A 23513-nucleotide genomic window follows, 5' to 3' on the forward strand; every position below is an offset into this window, starting at 1 on the left:
CAAAGAAAGAAGATTTGGATTGATACGTTAGATCGTGACAAAAAAAAAAAAAAAAAAAAAATATATATATATATATAAAATAAATAAAAACACCTACAGCCGTCCTTATGATTTTATTTTATTTTGTCGCTACCAGTTTCGACGCATCATTGCGTCATCTTCAGGCTGTTTTGATGCGGTTTCCAACTGATATGTTAGGCATGGGCATCGCATCAACCTGTACCGCATCAAAACAGCCTGAAGATGACGCAATGATGCGTCGAAACTGGTAGCGACAAAATAAAATAAAATCATAAGGACGACTGTAGGTGTTTTTATTTTTTGTCACGAAGTAAACGGCTGTCGTCCCAGTGACATCCGGCTAAAAGGATGGACATACAAAAGCTTGATAAGTTAGAGGTTGTATACAATGTGCATAACAGGCAGGTATGTGCCATAAGTTAATACCTTTGCAAAAGTTACTAGGAGTACAGAATCTTTCAAAATGACTGGGTTAGACATCCTTGGCAGGTTTCCCAAAGAGGAGAGGACTGTAATGCTTTCACTAATTTTGAGTGTTACTGGTGTTGGTATGCGATTTTATAAACGAGTTTATCTATCAAAAGGCAGCCAGGCTGGGTGCCAAAATCTTGCAGACATCCCAGAAAGCAAGTACAACTAAAAACTGAGTGAGAGGAGTATCCTCATCTTTTGGCCACAAAGGTATCGATCTGTACATGCCTGGAAACAACGTTTCAGCACAACAAATGTGCCCTTAACCACTATAAATATCCACTGACTTCACAAACAGTTATGGGCTGTCTGCAGTACCTTCCAGGGCCACACAAGCCTCCAACATGTTACGGACCAGCGAGCAACCCACACCGACTAGTCTCGGCAGCAATCTTCACCAGACCAGTTCAGAGGGTTGTGGCCCCACAGCGTTAACTTGGGCATACAATGCTGAGGAAGGAAGCAGTGCCAGCAAACCAGGACAAGGACATACATGTCTAGCATACTGCCACAGCCATCTGTAGCTGATACACTGCTGTCTGACCAAGTGTCTCCAGGGGTACCAGTCCATTGTGTTGTAGCACTTCAATTATTTCAGTGCAAAACTGGATAGAGATGTTTAAACTTGCAGCTGAGTTTTCCTTGGCACCACTGGCCAGCACCACCACCTGAACACCCCACCACATCAACACTCCACCACCTCAACATCCCTCCGCCATGACATGACGATGCCACTCAGTCTGGGTTCATACAGTCCCTTCTTTGTTCGCAAGAGATGTCACATGTGCAACATTTTGAAGGTAGTTCGAATATTATCTGGAAAAGGCACTACCACAGCTTAACACTAAACTGAGTTCACTGGTTTAGACTAATACTGAAGTTTTAGCCCAACCCAATACCTAATTCAATAACATCAACTATGAGCAACACTACACACAGTATAGTTATTGTTAGGTTGGCAGTGTTAGGGGACAAAGCACTAGTGGCACAAACTGTCCCAACTTTTGAAGACTTCTATTGATTCAAAACTCAGGAGATAAGAGCTAACAAAGTTTTCTGGTTGGGAGGGAGGGGGGGCCAAACAACAAGGTCTTCAGTCACTCAATCGAAAAGCGATACATCTGAAAGTCAAGACATTCACTGATAACGTTTTCTGATCTAGTCAGGAGGTTCATAACAGTAAAAGCAAGAAGGTTAATTAAAATAATGGACATCTTTTGTACTGTCAATGATAAAAGCAAGATGAAGGAGACAGGGGAGTAAGCAGGTGAGCTTCCCTGGGGGCTCTGAATGCAAAAGGAAATGTCCCACACACAGCTGTTCCACGCCTGATGCATTATAGTCAAGAGCACCCACTATACAACAATGTATGAACCTGTAATAGACAATGGGGTGCGGCGGAAAGGAGATAAATCAAATCTAAACACTTAGAACAGAGTAAAAAAGGGCAGAAAGAGTACCCTGCTCAAGGGGATAGTATCAGTGGTTCCCCGGACCTAGTAGACAGACCCCCCCATCCCAAACCACTCTGGTTCTACTCCAAAAATAGATTAAAAGCTTATAATTGAGACAGAAACCACTTCATGGAGAAAACTGAGAACCAGTTCAACCATCTATGAATTGTCCATCAATATTAGAGGCAATGATTCCAGAAGTCCATACTTAGCATTGAGGTCCAAAAGGAGGGGGCATTCCACCAAGATATGAGTTATTGTCTGTATGACTGCTCAACCACAATGTGTGGATGGTGTGTTACACAAAAGAAAACTACAAGTTATCCCAGTATGAATGATGCAGAGACAACAGATGACTGTGGATTCCTTATGGGAGAAGCGGGAGGAAGAGCACCATGCTGCTGTAGTCTCCTTTATCGTGTGGAGTTTATCAGATGGGGCAGTAGCCCACCAGATATAGCTCCATTTCTGAGTGATTGGAGATCTCATGTGGACCCACAGATCTGTACCTGGGGGTCAGCAAATTGAGTGAGGAGCAACTAAGGGCTCCTCTAACCAAACAGTTGGCCAATTCATTCTCTAGGATAAACCCATGATTTGGGACCAAGAGAATACAACTTACCAGGCAGCACGACGAAGGTCTGCAAGGAAGTCATGAATATCAGAGACGAAAGGGCAGCAAGAACAACATCAGTTGAAAGCCTGAAGACTGCTCATAGAGTCAGTACATATTTACTGTGTATATGGGGACAAGAAAAAGAAATTCCTGGATTTCCCAGTTAAAAATACACCTTTTCCCAAGTGTAAATACGCTGGGTGAAAGTACATTTTTTGTGTTAAGTGACAACATACTTCCCATAGGAGCCTTAGAACTCATCAATCCTTTGAATGGTAAAGGTTTCATACACTGGCACAAAACTTCCCGGAACTTTGGGGGATGAAACTCAGGAAAAACAATGAGTTTTGGAAAGATCTTTGATGCACGGCAACATATACACTGCAGTTTCCGTATTATGAAAATATAAATACAAATTCCACCAAATACAGCACAATAGTTTCCAAAGCACTGATGTCAAGAGTGCATTCCACAATGCACTTTTGTCAGTCAATCATAGCTCATGTCACATGATCTCACCAGCCAATGACAGCAGATATCAGAGCGTAGGACACATGATGTACTCAGTCAATAAAAATATCACTGTTAAGTAATGCCAACACATAAATATGAAAACTTAATGGTATAAATTAATATACATAAATTATAGCTATGAGGAGAGTTAAGCATTCTCGTACAAGATTGGTTGTCAAACAATTTTTGATGCCCCCTCGAGGCAATATGCTAAGAGCACATCTCAAATTGCAGCAGCAGAATATTTCTAACAAGCAAAATTTCACTGTTGTGCACTGAACATTTTATGGGTTATCTGACTGAATACATGTTCAAAAAAGACTGCAACAAGGTGTTGGGGTTTAGAAAAAGGTGGTTGGATTAACGTTTCCAACCTGAGCAAATGGCCAGTTATGGATTGCCCTTAGTGGAAACCACATTGATAGGGGGAGAAAACACCCTGAGATTGCAGAACCCAGCACAATCTGCAGGCAAAAATCCTTTCACGCAGCCTATGGAGTACGTTGTTCACATTTAACGGCTGGTAACAATCTAGATATGTTGGGTTCTTGCCTGGTTTAAGGATTGGGACAACTAAGCTATCTTACCACTGCGAGGGGATGACACTTTTGAGCTAAAGTTAGTTAAAGACCCTTGGGAAATGTTGTCTTTGGGAAACATTCAGGTGTTGGATGATCTGATTGTGAATCGAATCAGGGCCTGGACCTGTGTCGTGGGGCGAGGCAAGTGCCTGGAATAGTTCCCACTTAGTGTAGAGTTCATTATAGGATTCAGCCTGGTAGGGCGTGAAACTTAAGTGACGTCTTCAACTTGTTGCTTCTGTTGTAAAAAAGGTAGCTGGATAGGGAGACATTGATGCTGTCGAAAAGTGCGTCACAAGGTGTTCTGCAAGAACTGATGAATCGGTACACAGTAGACCACGCTCTAGGACAAGACCTGGAACAGTTGTTGACCATTGGTGGCCCATAAGATTACGGAGCTCGGTCCACACCCGAAGGGAACAGGCATACGTTCCAATGGATGAGACATAGTCCTCCCAGCATTCCTTCTTACTGGATTTTATTAAATAGTGAGTCTTAACACGAAGCTGCTCTAAAGAGGTAAGTCTGGTCTTCAAAGGATGGCATTTGAATCACTGCAGGGCTCAACAGTGATCCTGAGTAGGTACTGTAATGTCTTTGGTCCATCACGGCACCGGCTGATAGTGTGGGGGAGGGAGGTGGTCATGGGGTGTGGGAAGGGGGGAGGCGGGACCTGTAGAAAGGGAAACAGCAGTTCCAATGGCGTGGATGATCACATCTCAGACCTCATCAATATAATCTGACAAAGGGGTGGTGAATGTAACAGCAGAAGCATACAAAGGCCAGCTGGCTCTGTGACGTGCCCAACATTGTAGACGGTCTGTCTGGCAGTGGCAAGGAAACTAAAGGATCACTGGAATTTGGTCACTGTCACAAAAGTCATCATGTGGTGACCAATTTAGCGAAGCCACAATATAAGGGGAAGAGAGAGATAGATCAACAGCTGAAAAGCTGGGCAGCACTGAAGTGTACAAGAGAACCACCACAGATCATGGTCTGTGAGAAGCTTGTCCACTAGAAGACCTTACCAGACGAAAGGGTACTCCCCCCCCCCCCCCCCCCCCCCCACAGAGGGTGGTGTGCGAAAGTCACGAAGCAGAAGAATATGGGCGAAAGTTGATGATTTAAGGAGTCATTTCAACATAAATAGGTACCTGTCTGGAACTAGGTAAACATTGTAAATGGTAACTGCCGAGGCTCAAAGGGAAATCCATTCACTGATGACATCTACAGGAAGCAAAGTATAGACTCCTTCAGATGTCCTCTCAGCACCAGCATGGTTCCAACAGTATGCACGATAGCTACGGAGCATTGGAGAATGGTCACCAGTGAAGTGTGTTTCTTGGAGAGCAATGTAAACAGCAGAACAACAGGAAAAACGGCATTGCAGTTTCAGCAGGTGACAGTAGTACCCATCACAGTTCCACTGAATGATCACTTGACACGTGGCCAGGTTTGGCATGAAGGGGCCATATGAGTCGGTCATGCCACAGGATCACTGCTTGTCATCAGTGGAGACTAACCTCCTCCGGAAGGACATTCCCTTCAAAGGCTAACACAAAGGCGCCTGCATCCGTAAGATTAGCCTTGGGTCCTTTTTGTGCACGTCTCAGAAAATATACACCTCACCGGTGGAAATTAGTCTGGAGCTCATCACCTGTTTGAAGCATAAGATATCTGTGGCAGATGATTCCTTGGACAACATTCACAGTTTTGTGTGGGGAACAAGGTCACGGGTATGTCACCTAGACAGTGACATGTCAGAAGGGCTGTAGATTGGGCAGCAGAGGAAGTTTTATTTAAAATGAGCCATTTCACATTTTCTTCAGTCTCAACTTCCCCGAACCTTTCTTCAATCTTTCCGACAAAAAAATAATGGTTTTGTTGTAGTCAAAATACACTTATCCGTCCAAGTACATATTACGTACTGAGTGAATAGTTCCACTCCCAGATATCCAACTTCTCCGTCTTCCCACAAATAGCCCAGGAAGGAAACGTTGTACAATAGTGTCTCTCTGCATCATAATAATCTTTTCCATATGAAGAGGCTGCTGGGACCTTCCGGCCACCAGTGGAAGAAAATTTAATTCACTTTATGTGTGAATCTTCTGCCATGGTAGCACACTGTCCAAACTTGGGCTCTCCCCATAGGTGCCATACAGCCACAGCAATGGTTATCTGGTCAGTAACCTTTTGCCTGGAGTCCCTGAACCTTGGCCATGGGAGACCAATAATGCAATCCCTGCGTAGTCAGAGGGCTACCACTATGCATGTACTTGACACCCCCACCACCCCTCCCCCTCACACACATATAATGGCGTGACTACCGAGCTAGGTTTTGGGTACAGTACTTTCACAAGAAAGGAAGGGTGCAAAGAGAGAAAGACCCCAAGATACTTAATATATGCTGCACTGGGTGACATTCCATGCACAGTCTGCACATCTGTAAAATTTGCATGTTAATGTAATTTATTAGACACAGCTCTTCCATTTTCGTAAGTGTCTACAGTAGAGTTTCACAGCGTGTGTCGATAGTTGTTTGTTCATTTATTTTGAAAGCTAACAATCACTCTTTGGCATTAGTCAGTCAGGCAGCAGCTGCCAGCCAAGACAGAGCAGCAACACTGAAGTAACCAATTTTGTGACATTTTACGAGTTCCTAGCCAGGAGCAAATTATTTAGCCTCACCGTGTACTGTTTGTTTAGTTTCTGAATCTCTGCATATTAACCTAATTTATCAGACATAGTTCTTGCATTTTTATCAGGACTACGGTAAAGTTCCACAATTCATGTCGATAGTCCTTTGTCTGCCTAGTGTAGTTTTACACTGTCTTTAGTATGGATAGGAACTGTGATTGCTGGGTGTGGATGCAAGCCAAGTTGGTAACACTTCACTCTCAGCTCCATGCTGTATTGGCTCTAGTTACACAGCTTGAGGCTATAGTGGATGGGCGTCACTGTTGTGGGCCAGCCATGGGGATCCAATGGATGTCCAACATGACCCACGAGCACCAATGGCCAGCCCAGTTGCTGCTCACACTTAGGCTGACTCCTCACCCATCGTCGAGTAAGATGTCATCCCAGGGCATGGTATGCTGCAAAATACTTCCCAGAGGGTCGAATGTAAGGTCTCCCCAGTCAGTCTGACAAACAGGTTCCAGATACTGTCTGTAGCTGACACTGTCCCTCGGCCAGATGCAGTTATCTGCCCTTTTTCAGAGAAAACCTCTCAGCCCACAAGATCCGGGCAATCACAGAGGGTGGGATTCTTGGTAGTTGGGAGCTCCAATGTTAAGCGCATTATGCAGCACCTTAGGGACATGGCAGCCAAGGAGAGGAAGAAAGCCAATGTCCGCTTTGTGTGCATACTGGGTAGTGCCATTCTAGATGTGGAACAGGTCCCTTCATATGAAATGAAGACCACAGGGTGCAGCCAACTGCAGATAGTGGCTCAAGTTGGTGCCAATGACATGTGTCATTTTGGATCAGAAGAGATTCTCTCTGGTTTCGGGAGGCTGTCAGAAATGGTAAAGGCTGCCAGTCTTGCTTGTGAGGTGAAAGCTGAGCTCACTATTTGCGGCATTGTTGACAGGACCAAGTGTGCACCTCTGGTACAGAGGTGAGTGGAGGGACTGAACCAGAGGCTCAGATGGTTCTGCAACAGTGTAGGCTGCAGATTCCTCCATATGTGTCATTAGGGTAGTGGGGTTTCAGGTTCTGCTAAATAGGTCAGGAATCCATTACAAGCAGGAGGTGGCTACACATGTAGTGGGGGCTGTGAGGTGTGGACTGGGCAGTTTTTTAGGTTAGAGGGTCTCAAGCAAACACAAAAAGGGCTTCAGTTTCAAAAGGTGCAGGTGGCTAAAGCTCAAGTTCAACCGAAATTTCTGCGAAGGACCTAATGTGTTCAGAAAGGACAGGCGAAATACAGTTGATGGTGGCATGTTTGTTGTTGTAAGAAGTAGTTTTTCTTGTAACAAAATTGAAGTAGATAATTCCTGTGAGTTAATATAGGTTGAGATCATTCTTGACACGCGGAATGAAATAATAACTGTATCTTTTTACCAACCTCCCAAATCAGACAATACAACTGCTAAAAGGTTAAAGGAAAACTTGAGTCTAATTTCAAACATGTACCTGAATAACACAATTACAGTTGGTGGTGACTTCAATTTACCCTTGATATGTTGGCGAAAATACATGTTTAAATTTGGACGAATGCGTAACGTCATCTGAAACTGTGGTAAACACCTTGTCTGAAAATTATTTCAGAGCAAGTAGATCACGAGTCTGCTCGAACAGTAAATGTTTGTGAAAACACACTTGACTGCTTAGCAACAAACAATCCTGAGCTAATAATGAACATCAAAATGGATAAACAGATTAGTGAACACAGGACTGTGGTAGTGAGACTGGATAGTGCAACTCCCAAATCTTCCAAAAATGAACGAAAAATATATCTATTCCAAAAAGCAGATACAAATTCTGCTTGATGTATCCCTGAGAGACAATTTCCAGTCCTCCCAAATTAATACTGAAAGTGTAGACCAGATGTGGCTTGAATTCAAAGTAGTAGTATTGACAGCAATTGAGAGATTTATACCAAATAAATTAAAAAAGTGTGGAGCTGATCAGCCATGGTACAGAAAAAAGTCAGAACACTGTTGCAGAAATGACCAAAAAGTGTGCCAAATTCAAACAAACACAAATTACCCAAGATTATCAATCTTTTACAGGACCTTGGAATTTAGCTCGGATATCTATGTGAACGAAACCTTGTCTCAAAACCTGGCAGAACATCCAAAGAGATTCTGGGAAAAGTATGCTAGCAGCAAGATACAATCAATGCCTTCTCTGCGTGGCAGCAGTGAAAATACTATTGATGACAGTGCTGCTAAAGCACAGTTATTAACACAGTCTTCCAAAATTCCTTCACCAAAAAAGACAAAGTAAACATTCCAGAAATCGAATCAAGAACAGCTGCCAACATGAGTAACATAGAAGTAGGTTCCCTCATAGTAGTAAAGCAACTTAAATCATTTAATAAAATCAAGTCTTCTGGTCCGGACTGTATACCAATTAGGCTCCTTTCAGAGTATGCTGATACAATAGCTCACTTGACAAAATATCCGTACCCAAAGACTGGAAAGATACACTGGTCACACCAATATTCAAGAAAGGTAATATGAGCAATCCACTAAATTACAGGCCTATACCATTAACATTAACACACAGCAGGACCTGGGAACATTATTGTGTTCGAACATTATTAATTACCTCAAAGAGAATGGTGTACTGACACACAGTCAACATGGAGTTAAAAAACACCATTCTTGTGGAACACAACTAGCTCTTTACTCATATGAAGTTCTGAGTGTTATTACAAGCGATTTCAAATTGATTTGGTATTTCTAGATTTCCAGAAGACATTTGACACTGTACCTCACAAGCGGGTTGAATAAAAGTTTACTGCTTAATATTGGTAAACACTACTTGAATGCCAACACCTTGCTCGTGTAAATACTGTTTGCGCACTTTTACTTCGCCCCTCTGTGATCGACGGATCGGCAGATTTCATGCCACCCCGAAATGTTTACACTCCTTGCCAATATTAGTACTGTGCACTGTAACAATAAGCGGCTATTGAGAATATAGTATTGATCCATAAGCAGTTGTTGTGCTTAGTGATTGTTACTATTAATTACAAAAGGGAGTGAAGACGCTGTACCTGGTCCTTGTTGTGATATGCTACCAACTTCCGTGTCACTTCTGTGATGCATTAACCTATTACATGTCCATTCATTTTATAAGCTGTAGACTGGCTGCTTTGGGAAAAGGAGGCAGGGCTTGTCTCAGCAGCCAATGTGCCATGAGCCCACCACAAGCTTCTGCTCCCAGCATCATCCCCTCAGGGGACACACAAAAATGTGCAATCGGTGTATCTCAGGTACGCGTTTTTTGTTTTTTCACTGCCCTCCATTAACCTTGTTTCATTAAGATAATGGAGGGAAATATTTCGAAAGTAGAGGCACTACCACAGCTTTTGTTTAGCACTGTCAACTTCACTCATTTTGTGCCAGTGAGCATAATACTAAATAGAGCTCACTGGTTCAGACTAATACAGAAGTCACCCCAGTACATATTGATTCGATCTTCTATCAGTCCAGCTCCTACTCCCCCCCCTCCATTTCCCCAGCCCGTCTCTGACCACCTCCCTCTCCTATGTGTGTCCAAATTCTCCTCCACCCTTCTATCTCCATGTTACTGGTCCTCATCCCCATCTGCCTCCATAGCGTAGCGGTAGCGTTACCACCTACCATGCAGGGTGCCCGGGTTCGATTCCCGGCAGGGGACTGGATGTTGCATGTCCTTCATCTTCATTTTCATTATCATTGACTCACAAGTCGCCGAAGCGGCGTCAACTAAAAAGGACTTGCAATGTGGCGCCCGAACTCCCCGAATGGGGCCTCCCGGCTAACAATGCCATATGATCATTCCATTTCCTCCTCATCCCCACAGGAGGCTGGTGGTTCTTACTGCACAGTATTTTTTCCATGATCACAACTAATGTGTGAATCAGATTTTGTTGATATCGTTCCAGCTGTTTAGCATGAGCTTTTCACCCGTGGCTTTGCCCATGTATGAACACACGAAATGTATTCCACATATATTTCATATGTATTTGTAGACGTATTTCATCTGAAACTCTGGCGAATTTCGGCCTGTAGTTTCATTTTCATGCAGTTCAGTGTTTATCAATGTTTAAGATGTTGCAACTCCTGAACCATGAGTCGTATAATGATATAATTTTGCTGGTACATTCAGCTGTAAATACTCTCTGTAAAATATGTCACGAATACAATTAGTCGTTAAAAAGTAATAAATTAAAATGTCATGTTTCATGCAGTAGCTTTACTGCATTAACAGTGGAAATTTAATAAGCTATACACTTCTTTCATCATTTTGCGTAGGATGTCAGTGAGAAAAGTTTCGCAAAGGTTTCAAATTATGTATAAAGTTTGTTGCAAGTCAAGTTCTCTCATTCTCAAATAACAGATTTCTAAAGTAAGGGTATATGCGTGTCGTGAGTTATGATGCTTTATTACTCCACCTCTGCTGCTTCGATAGGTAGGTGGTTCTTACCCCTTGTAAAGGGACACCCCCGTCTAGCATTACTTTTCCTTAACATAAGTAGTCGATACCAGAAATATTTTGGAATTTTGAACAGGTTAATATTATCTCAGGTGTTTTTCTACAAAATTTCATATGAATTTGTACATGTGTTTTATTTCAAGCTAAAATCTATAAAAATAAATTATTTTCCTTTTTTACAATCAATATGTACTAGCTCTGAATATACAGTTGAATTTCTTTTTTAGAAATATTTGAAATTATGAAATATTTGGCACACTTGAAATTTCTCTTATTAATTATTCAATCTGACATCATTTATTATGCTTATTTCTGCATTCATTAATAAAATAATATATAAATTAATATAAGTTCATCCGTCAAGAAAATTTGCAAACTTTTTGAATATTGTTATTAATGCAGACAAGTAGTAGTGGGCATGTCTCTGATGTGACCAGATGTGTTTTTATATTTGGGAAGAACAATGTAATTTCGGCTTTGTTAATGTGAAAATTTGAAAGACAGTGTGACACAGAAAAATGTGAGAGAATAAAACATTCGTGGAAACAAAAATAAAGTGCAGGCATTCTTCAGAGTTAACTATTTCAATTGGAACCATGAGATCCTAAAATATGAACATTTCAGGTTCAAGTCTCAGCCCCTAGATGTGAAGAACTGGAGCTAACTACACGAAAAGAAGATACGTAAAAAGCTTATTGTAAATCTTACTCCTCTCATATTTTTGAAGAAGAGGCTTTACCACCAAAAACAGAAGTGACAACAACAACAAATTGTGGGAGGAGGAAATTACACCTTACAGCAATTCTTTCCAGACAGTAAGTGATAAGTATGCTAAGTCTGGTTTAAATTGGCCCAATGGTTTAGGAGGAGATGTGGAACGAACATTCATACTTAATTTTTTATAAAGTGTACAGATAATGCATAAGTGCACCAGAATTAGAATTCTAGAGCATTTGAAGGGACCAGTAAAAAATGTTGTAAACAGCGGTAAAACATTAATTCCAAGTACATAGAAGGGAGGTTATACTGGATTATATTTTGCTGGCATGTCGTATTGCATGTAAGTCAGAATTGCTATAGCACAATAAAAACAGTTACAACCAAAAGCAGAAAAGTCATCATTTAAATAAATTACAGTTTTGGACTTGCATTACAAGAAGTTAATTTTATATGTTGTTTATGTGCATATCAACACCTCAGCTATACAATACAGTGAGCTGTTACCCTTTCTCCTTTCATTTCTTAAATAATAATATTAATAATGGCAAACGTTGCTTACTGGAGTCAAGAAGGAACCAATCCTGCTGATGGTTTCTGTGTCACCAGCTTCTGCCAACTTGTTCAGAAAAAATCTGAAAATATGTGGTACAGGATGAGTTCCAGCTTCTAGCAAATCAAATACCATTTTACTTGCTTCACTTTGTCTCCCTGCCTTCACAAGTTTTTCTATTAACTTGGATATATTCATTGTGGTTATTTTTGGACCAGCTTCATTTTCTGCCCTGTAAGAGGTCAATTACGTATTACTATCTTCATACAATGAGTACTTTTTTTATTTAAATTACTTAAAGATAAAATCAATATGTAAAATCAGGAAAAGACAATCCCATGCTGACTGACGTGTGGTGCATAGAAACACGTAACAGGAAATAGTATTCACACTGGCTTTAAAGCTCTTGCTCTTCTTCTAGCAACAGTGTACACACACACACACACACACACACACACACACACACACACACAAACGCAAATGCAACTTTCTCACACAACTGCAGTCTCAGACAACTGAAACCACACTGCAAGCAGCAGCACCAGTGCATGATGGGAAGGCGACTGGGTGGGGGTAAGGAGGAGGCTGGGGCGGGAGTATTAGTATGGTGGGGGCGGCGGATATTGAAGGGCTGCAGTTTAGACGGAGGGCAGGGGTGAGGTGGAGGGAGGGAGGGAGGGAGGGAGAGCGGGGGGAGGGGGGGGGGGGGGGTACGGACACAATTAGCAGAAAGGAGAGAGATAAAAAGTATAAAGACTGGGTGTGGTGATGAAATGACTGCTGTGTAGAGCTGGATGGGTGATGATAGAGACTAATGAAGGTTGAGGCCAGGAGAGTTACGGGAACATAGGCTGTATTGCAGGGAAAGTTCCCAACTGCGCATTTCAAAAAAGCTGGTGTTGGTGGGAAGAATCTGTATGGCACATGATGTGAAACAGTCACTTAGATGAAGGATATATTTAGCAGCATGTACAGCAACAGGGTGGTCCACTTGTTTCTTGGCCACAGTTTGTTGGTGGCCATTCATGCGGACAGGCAGTTTGTCGGTTGCAGCTTGGCTTGTAAATCACATGATTGGTTTCACAGGTAGCCCTGCCTTTGATGGGTTAGGTGATGTTAGTGAGCGGACTGGAGTAGGTGGTGGTAGGAGGATGTATGGAACAGGTCTTGCATCTAGGTCTATTACAGGGGTATGAGACATGACGTAAGGGATTGGGAGCAGGAGTTGTGTAAGGATGGAAGAGTATATTGTGTAGGTTTGGTGGACGGTGGAATACAACTGTAGGAGGGGTGGGAAGGATAGTGGGTGGGACATTTCTCATTTCAGGGCACGGCGAGAAGTAATCGAAACCCTGATGGAGAATGTAAATCAGTTGCTCCAGTCCTGCGCGGTACTAAGTTACAAGGGGAATGCTCCTCTGTGGCCGGACTGTGGGATTTTGGGAAGTGGTGGAAGACTGGAAAGATAAGGCACATCAGATCTGTTTTTGTACAAGTTTCTCTATTTTGATCTTTCTGACTTCTTGCCAATTTTTGTCAGTTTTCTCCTTTTGCTATCATAGTCTTCCTCAGATTTCATCTCGTTTTTTCCCCCTTTTGCATACCTTTCATCCTTTTCATGATTTTTTCACACGTATTTGGGTGCATTTTTGTGTAATTTTTTTTGGATGTAATTCTACTTTATATACATAATTTTCCACATTTTTTGCACCACCGTGGATCCATGCTCCTTCAATCTGTGTCAATACAGAAAAGTCTCCTTATCCCTAGCCAGATCCCAGTCCCACATAGTGTTCCTTGTTGTTGCTTGGCTCATGGAGTCCCCCCAATAGACTCATAATCAAATTACCCATCTCTGGCTGCCACCCCTCCTTCCACAATGACCTCCACCTGTTAAGATTGTGCCAATCCTTAGCCTTCACCAACATAGTCCTGTAAAACCATATCAACCAAGCCCAAACCTCCTTGTAGTATCTTCTCTCCATCCACAAAATTCTCCTGCTATGCAATCCCAAATTCCTGGAACACACATTGAAACTCTTGCCCTGCAGGAACTGGAGCAACATGCACAACGCCACCTCAAAAAAGTCTCCATCCTGCTCACTTCCTACTCCAACGTCGGAATACCACTGTCCACCACCTCTACAACAACCTCCGAACCTCCCCCACATCCCCCCCCCCCAATAGCTGACAAACCCTCTCTCCCAGAACTAATACACTTACCCCACTCTCCAAGACTCCCTCCCACCACCACACAGAATCCAGAACCTAAACAGACCCACAAAAGCCTTAGTCCCACAGAAACATCAAACCCTTTCCAAAGGCCTCACCTTTTGCCCCACTCCCAAATTTAGTCATACAGGACTTGTTAAAGACCTTCTCTCCTTCTCCCAGTCTTTACAGTGGAAACACTTTTTCGCCAACCCGACCAATTTGACTCAACCTAAGATCAATACTGAACCTTGCCTAACTCAGTTCACTCCTCCATTCAACCATGATCCACCCCCACTACCCCCAAACCACCCCCTGTTCACTTTCCTCAATTTCTAAACCTCGAACCTTGCCTCACCATTATTCCCCAAATCCCTCAACATGCAAACTAACCTTACATCTGCAGAAAGAAATGCAGTCCGCCATCTAAAAACTGATCCTGACCTCAAAATCCTACCTGCGGATAAAGGCTCCACCACTTTTGTTTTGAATCACAAGGATTACCTGGCAGAAGGACTCTGTCAGCTGTCAAGATACTCCACCTACAAACCTTGCCACAGTGACCCCATTCCAGTAATCCAGCAGGATCTCCAGTCACTACTCAAATCCTTAGGCCCTTCCCAGAACATCTCTCTACTCACCCCTACCACTCCCTGCACTCTTACCTTCTACATGCTTGCTAAAGTCCACAAACCACACCAGCCAGGATGCCCCATTGCGGCCAGTTACTGTGCCCCCACTGAGAGAATCTCTGCTCTCGTAGACCAACACCTTCAACCTATTACCCAGAACCTATCCTCCTATATAAAAGATACCAACCATTTCCTCGGCCGACTCTCCACAGTTCCTTTTCCTTTACCATACGGTGCCCTGCTTGTCACTATTGATGCCACCTCCCCGTACACTATTCCTAATGCCCATGGCTTTACTGCTATTGAACACTAGCTTTCCAAATGCCCTATCGATTCCAAACCAACGTCCTCTTCACTAGTCGTCATGACCAACCTCACCCACCATTACTTCTCCTTTGAAGGCATTACCTACAAAAAAAACCTGGGGTACGGCTGTCGACACACACGTGGCACCATCCTATGCCAATCTATTCATGGGCCATCTAGAGGAATCTTTCCTAAAAACCCAGAATCCTAAACCCCTCACCTGGTCCAGATTCATTGATGGCTTCTTTGCCATCTGGATCGAAGGTGAGGACACACTATCCACATTCCTCCAGAACCTCAACAACTTCTCCCCCATTTGCTTCACCTTGTCCTACTCAACCCAACAATCCACCTTCCTAGATGTTGACCTCCACCTCAGAGATGGCACAGTACCTCCATCCATATCAAACCTACTAACCACCAGCAATACCTCCACTTTGACAGCTGCCACCCATTCCATATCAAGAAGTCCCTTCCATACAGCCAAGCCACCCATGGTCGTCACACTTGCAGTGACGAGCAGTCCCTCTCGGAATATACTGAGGGTCTCACTGAAGCCATCACTGACCGTAATTATCCTCCCAACCCTGTACAAAAACAAATCTGTCGTGCCTTATCTTTCCAGTCTCCCACCACTTCCCAAAGTCCCACAGTCCGACCACAGAGGAGCATTCCCCTCATAACTCAGTACCACCCAGGACTGGAGTAACTCAATTACATTCCCTGCCAGGGTTTAGATTACCTCTCATTGTGCCCTGAAATGAGAAATGTCCTGCCCACTACCCTTCCCAGCCTTCCTACCGTGGTATTCCATCGTCCACCGAACCTACACTACTTGTCCATCCTTACACAACCCCTGCTCCCAAAACCTCTTGACTCATACCCCTGTAATAGACCTAGATGCAAGACCTGTCCCATACATCCTCCTACCACCACATTCTCCAGTCCAGTCACTAGCATCACCTATCCCATCAAAGGCAGGGCTACCTGTGAAACCAGTCATGTGTTTTACAAGCTAAGCTGTAAACACTGTGCTGCATTCTATGTAGGCATGACAACCAACAAGCTGTCTGTCTGCCGCATGAATGGCTATTGACAAACTGTGGCCAAGAAACAAGTGGACCACCCTGTTGCTGAACACGCTGCCAAACATGATATCCTTCACAGCCTGTGCCATATGGATCCCCATTAACACCAGCTTTTCTGAACTGTGCAGGTGGGAACTTTCTGTGGTGTCACCGCCAGACACCACACTTGCTAGGTGGTAGCTTAAATCGGCCGCGGTCCATTTAGTACATGTCGGACCCGCGTGTCGCCACTGTGTGATCGCAGACCGAGCGCCACCACAAGGCAGGTCTCGAGATACGGACTAGCACTCGACCCCAGTTGTACGACGACATTGCTAGCGACTATACTGACGAAGCCTTTCTCTCATTTGCCGAGAGACAGTTAGAATAGCCTTCAGCTAAGTCCATGGCTACGACCTAGCAAGGCGCCATTAGCCTTACATAGTTTGAAAGTTATCATATGAAATGTCTCATCAAGAATGCTGTATTCATCAAAGAATAAAAGATAAGTATTCGAGGAGCTGCATACTTTTCTTATGAAAATTCACTACTTATCCTGTTCCAGAATTCACGCCCGTCTGCCTTAGATAGCGGGCATTTAGGCCGCCTCTATCTACAAGGTGTTGGCACATTTACCAACACATCACTTTCCATGCAATACATCCTACGTTCTCGTAACTCTCCTGGACTCAACCTTCGCTAGTCACTGTCCTCACCCATCCAGCCCCCTCCCTGTTCCCATTCCAGCACTACACAGCCGGCATTTTACAGCCACACCCAGTCTTTTTATTTCTTTTTATCTATCTCCTTCCGCTACTCCCCCCCCCCCCCCCTCGCGCCACTGCCTGCCGCCCAAACTGCAGCACTTCATTGTCCGCCATCCCCTCCACACATCCCTACCCCAACCTGCCCCAGCCTTCTCCTGAAAGCTATAATTGTGTGAATCTTTTTGTTGTGCCTATTGCGACTCAGTATCTCAGCTATATGGTGAGTAGGAACTTTGCTTCTCTAATATTATTACATTCCATTCTGGATTTTCCATTGTTTGATTTCATTATTGTTAAAGATAATATCACCTGAACTTAAATTGAGGATTAGCAACCACCAGCTATGTAGTTAACAAGATTGAAGGCATGCCCAATGGCATAGTCAGACTGGAGAACCATGCATAGAAAATATGGTAAAATTATATGATCAGTGCCGATACAAAAAATGTGCTGTAACCTCACCCCCAAAGATTTTGTATGAACAGGTATCTTAGCCAGAATTTATTATGTTTGGTGACAAATTTTCCATGATACCAATTAAACTGAAAGTGTAATAACTGGCAGTTGGAACTTTAATCATATTTTAGTGCGACAGACTCCCACATGAGCCCCAGTCTGTCAAATAAGTGGCCATTCCATGAATTCCAAAAATCTTTCTAGCCATAAGAACAGTACAGCTACAATTTTCTTAACCATTAAAATGAAACATAATTAACAAAACTCAAAAACCTATAACAGCAAAACCTCTCCAAACTGTTTGTTTGCGTTATAGCCAAACCAAAAAAAAGCTAAAGAGGTGACGGAATGACTCCGACTCTCTTCTACAAACTTACGAGGAAATAAGTGATAGGACAGAAAGAAGTCCTATGTGAGATCTCAGAGACAGAGCACGGGAAGCTCTGGCCATCTAAAGTAATCATCCTAGCATCCACCTGAAATGATTAAAGATGACCATTGGAAAACTATCTGTATTAGCAAGAGAGGAGGTGCAGACTGCCATGTACCTGCCGTTTGTCTAAAAGGATCAACAACTCCTCAGACACTGAAGCATCATAGGGTTGCATATGTATAACGTGTTGCCTCCCTGGACTGAGTAGATCACAACAAGGCCAACAGACGGCTGGACAAGCGTCACCAGAAGTCCTCTGTGCCGGGGACGTATTTCCTCTGCCATGTCACATGTGCAGAGCTGGCTTATTATTTCTTATTAAACATCTCTCCATGATAGAGATAGCACAGAGGTAAGACAATGGACTTGCATTTAAGTTTTCAGTACAATGGTGTTTCAAATTCTCATCACGCCATCCGGAGTTATTATTCCCATGATTTTCTTAAATCACTTATGGCAAATGCTGGAATGGTTCCTTTGAAAGGGAAGAGGCTATTTCTTCCCCCACCCTTCCACAATATGAACCTGCGCTTTACCTCTAATGACACCATCACTGACAGGATGTTAAAGCCTAATTTTCCTTCCTTCCTATTCTTCTGAATATCATTTGGGTATTTAGTTGAACTCTGCTTCTACATTTTATGGTGCGTAACTTTTTTTGTGTAAGTTGGCATAGTGAATGTAACTGATTCCAAAGCTATGACATGAGGTGAGAGTCACTGTTAAGTGAGCAGCTGAATGGATTTATTATGAAAAAGATGAACTTACATGGTAGAGAAGTCAAGATGCCAGATTTTCAAACTGCTTATAAAGCTTAACCGTTTCACAAGTTGGAAGTGATGCATCACGAAGTGTACGTGACTCTGGAATTGTGAGGAGTCGTCACTGTGTGTTGTAACATGTACTTAGGTAAAGTGAATTGTTACTCAACGTCTACTTGGCTGACGAATGATGACACTCTCAGTGAAAGTTAATTTGTTTATGACTGTTAAGTGTTGTGAGTTGTATCACTTGTGAAAGTATCTTGGGCTTGATGGACGCTGTGTCGCCAATGCGGTATGGCGATGGCAGATTTGCTTTGCATTCTGGAAGTTGCTGGATGGGCAATTATTTTGTACTATGGCATCCCAGCTCAGAGAATCAGGGCACGACACTGAGAAAATGGGTGAGCCCATGCTCACATTAGAGAGAGAGAGAGAGAGAGAGAGAGAGAGAGAAGTATTCATTCTATTGTAGAGATAGTACAGAACTGTCACTAGTGAACAATGTAGAGGATTAATGTCAAATCGCACATCGATATACACCCGCAAATTGTAAATGAAAAGTGATCCTGCTTGCGATGCTGTAACTGAAAATGCAATACAACTGTACTGAACAGAAGAGCTTTCATTATTTTGGTAGAGATATTTGATTAAAGCTTCCAGGACCCAGAACAGGAACACTTGCAATGTGGAAGAAGTCCATGTCAAGAATGGCTACACAGTTTGTCTGAATAGTAGTCCAGAGACAGCAATTCACACTGACAGCACTTGCAATCTGAACATACACACTATTTCAAATGAAAGGTAAAGATATTTTGGAACACCAGATACTTTTGAACTGGTTAAACCAACTGACGTACACACATCAAAAAAAGTTTTGCATCACCCTGACTCCCAGAACTCCTGAAGACAGACGTTGACTGTAGACATTGCATCACAGACACAGTCCCTTTGACTTTTCAGAGAAGTCACTAAACCCGCCAAAATATGCAAACAACCATGCATGAGCAGCGACTATTAAATGGACGGGGTCCGATAGCTGATCAGTTCCAGTCATTCCACCAGGAAGGAGGTACACGGCTCACGTTGTCTGTAGTTCAACCATGGCTGGATGGTCGATACTGCAGTTCGATCACGTCTGCATTGTTACTTTGTGCCAGGATGGGCTCTCAACAAGGGAAGTGTCCAGGCATCTCGGAGTAAACCAAAGCGATATTGTTTGGACCTGGAGGAGATACAGAGAGACAGGAACTGTTGATGACATGCCTCACTCAGGCCGCCTAAGGGCTACTACTGCAGTGTATGACTGCTACCTACGGATTATGACTCAGAGGAACCTTGACAGCAACACCACCATGTTGAATAATGCTTCTCGTGCAGTCACAGGATGTCGTGTTACAACTCAAACTGTGTGCAATAGGCTGCATGATGCACAACTTCACCCTTGACGTCCATCTTTGGAACCACGACACCATGTAGCGCAGTATGTATGGCCCAACAACATGCCGAATGGACCGCTCAGGACTGGCATCGTGTTCTCTTCACCGATGAGTGTTGCATATGCCTTCAATCAGACAATCATCAGGGACGTGTTTGGAGGCAACCTGGTCAGGCTGAATGCCTTAGACACACGGTCCAGAGTGTGCAACAAGGTGGAGGTTCCCTGATGTTTTGGGGTGGCATTATGTGGGGCCGACATACACCACAGGTGGTCGTGGAAGGAACAGTAATGGCTGTACAATACATGAATGCCATCCTCCAACCGATAGTGCAACAATATCAGCAGCATATTGATGAGGCAATGGTCTTCATGGACAACAATTCGCGCCCCCATCAAGCACATGTTGTGAATGACTTCCTTCAGGATAATGACTTTGCTCAACTAGAATGGGCAGCATGTTCTCCAGACATGAACCCTATTGAACATGCCTGGGATAGATTGAAAAGGACTGTTTATGGACGACGTGACACACCAATCACTCAGAGGAATCTAAAGCGAATCGCAGTTGAGGAGTGGGACAATCTGGACCAACAGTGTCTTGATGAACTTGTGGATAGTATGCCATGACGAATAAAGGCATGCATCAATGTAAGAAGTTGTGCTACTGGGTATTAGAAGGTCTTGTTGTATGGTGGTACAACACGCAATGTGTGGTTTTCATGAGCAATAAAAAGGGCGGAAATGATGTTTATGTTGATCTCTATTCCAATTTTCTGTACAGGTTCCGGAACTCTCAGAACTGAGGTGATGCGAAACTTTTTGTTAAGGTGTGTACAAGGAGCAGTCACATGAAAATGGGACTGATGGGGAAAAAAGTAAATAAACTGTTTATTACATAAAAATCAATCTCTACAAGTTTTAAAACATTTATATCACTGTGAGACCAGATGCCTTCATGGAAAAATGTTCGCAGCTGCCTACAGAACCATGGTTGCACCCAGGTGTGCACTTCTTTGTCTGAAGCAAACTGACAGCCATAAATGTCCTCCTTCAGGGTTCCAAATATATGGAAATTCCATGGTGAGAGATAGGGACTGCATGGAGGATGTGGGCGGGCCCACATGTTGCCAACATTATTTAGACTAGACAACAGAAGTTTCGCTGGGAAGCTCTTACACATCCACCATACAGTCCAGATGTCTCCCTATGTGATTCCCTTATTTTTGGAGCCCTGAAGAAAGACGTTCGTCGCTGCTGATTTGTTTCAGACAAAAAGGAACATGCTTTGGTACAATCATGGTTCCATAGGCAATCGGAAACATTATTCCATAAAGGCATTGACCATCTTGTCTCACAGTGGGATAAATATATTACCAGTTATGGCAACTACTTTTGAAATAATGAACAGATTACTTACTTTCTTCCATCTGTCTCATTTTCATCTGACTACCCCCTATAACAGTTGGGGTAGTTATAAGAAATATACTGAATGACACCTAACAAGATCCAAATACTTGCACAACCCTGTAGAGGAAAGTCAATTAATTAATCTTTCGCTGCTACAGATGTGCTCTCTATATTCTGTGCTAAGTGCTGCATTATTATACCTGTATCGCTCGCCGAATGCTGTGGTCCATTCTGAGAGACGGCATTACGGCTGCTAGGAAACACTTATCACTTGATTTTCAGCAAACTATAAGGTGAAAAAATCTGACTTTTGCACATCTTACAGTCCAATATCTTCCTAAGATAAAGGGTGGAATTTTGTTTCGTTACATGCCATAGTTACTGCACTGCATCAAATTCTGTAAACGTTGCATAAAATTTTAAAGGGACTGCAGAGGTAAAACCACACTGTGTGTGTATGAAATGCAGATAAGATATCGAAATTTCATTTAAAACTGAGGGCACAATGATATCTCATTTCATTCTCAAGGTACTGATTTTTACATCCAATGGATAGCACCATGCGATGTGCCCATTTTCGTTCCTGTGCTTCATGAATCGTGTAATTATAACAATCATCAATCATCATATTTCTTAAATGGTTCAAGATATCAAAAACAGTTTTTTTCTTTTTTTGCACACAGACAGACACATATGTTGTGTGATAAACACTTAAAACTTTTTTTTCCCCTAGGGACATATGCACGTAACTCCTCTGCAGCTGTGAGGGATGGGCAGAATGGGATGTGTAAACACTTCAGTACTGCTTCAGGCAAACCCAGGGACTTTGTTTAAACCTTCTTCGGTATCTGGAGAGCGGTGAGGCATGACGAGTTAACTCGTCTGTGAACCAGAACTTTAACGCTCCAAATGCTCCTCTAGCAAGTGGAGGGTTAGAGTTCTAGTTCACAGATTACGTTACCAGTGAGAGAGGAAGTATGGTATCGAGAGTGGATGACTCTGAATGATTTGTTACCACAGTTTCTGAGAAAAAAATGGCCAGCAAATATGGTAAAGTAAGGAAACAAAATAACGATAAAAGAAGTAATGATAGAGTAACGAGGCACACACATTTAATTCGAAAAGTGTACACAATGCCGGTCCTAATGTGCCAACTGACTGGTCGTTTACACATCAGTCCTTGCAAACAGTGGGACTTCCTGGGGCAGGGGCCAGGCTAAAGGACATAACTGAATGGTAGACCCTGGCAGAGGACACAGTAGACAACTACTCATGAGTGTTCATTCAATGTGTGATATTTTTGAGATGAAAGTTGATATTCACTTAGATTCTGGTAGTGAAATATCATTAATCTCACTGGAATTGTTATCAGTAATGAGAAAAAAGCATTATTGTCCCATACTACCAGTAACAGGGGTTTTTGTTATCGAAATTAACAATCAGAAGTGAAAGCAAATTAATCCACTGACTTGCAAATATTTTTCCCTTTAGTCGTCCCTATATTTACTACTTACATTTATGAAAACCAGTGTATTCACATTTTTCTCAAAATCAAATAATTTTTTTTAAGATAAATTCTTTATAAATTTATCCTTACTATTTATTGAAGTGATGAGGAGTGAAGATAATACTGTTTTAGAAGTTTTTGTTGGCATGGTATACCCCTAGATGTTACTCTCACACGTACCGCATATCACTTTTCTTCTTCCTTGCTTTCCACACTTCACAGTTTCTGGAAGGTGTTTTCTTGATGGGAAGGGGGAGGGGGGGGGGGGGGTAAACCTAAGAAAATCTATTAACAGAGAAGAAGAAACATAAAGAACAAGCTTTAGCTGCTCGGCCCGTCTAATGGCTGGCAGTGTAATAACAGGGTGTTTACGTGGACAAGAAAAAAAAAAATTCCCGGATTTTTCCTGGATGAAATTACGTATAAAGCAGGTGAAAATACAATTTC

At 42.8% G+C, this 23513-nt stretch overlaps 1 protein-coding gene across 1 annotated transcript in view; it reads right to left on the minus strand.

Moving 5' to 3' along the window:
* The window catches only part of LOC126416065 (leucine-rich PPR motif-containing protein, mitochondrial), a 190843-nt gene that overhangs the window by 19449 nt on the left and 147881 nt on the right, over positions 1 to 23513 (minus strand). Inside the window, exon 17 of the mRNA XM_050083541.1 lies at positions 12088 to 12310. Coding sequence (XP_049939498.1) covers positions 12088 to 12310 — 223 coding nt within the window. The remainder of the gene's footprint in view (positions 1 to 12087; positions 12311 to 23513) is intronic.

Source organism: Schistocerca serialis, chromosome 8 (assembly GCF_023864345.2).
Source record: "Schistocerca serialis cubense isolate TAMUIC-IGC-003099 chromosome 8, iqSchSeri2.2, whole genome shotgun sequence".
In the NCBI taxonomy this organism is placed as follows: domain Eukaryota; kingdom Metazoa; phylum Arthropoda; class Insecta; order Orthoptera; family Acrididae; genus Schistocerca; species Schistocerca serialis.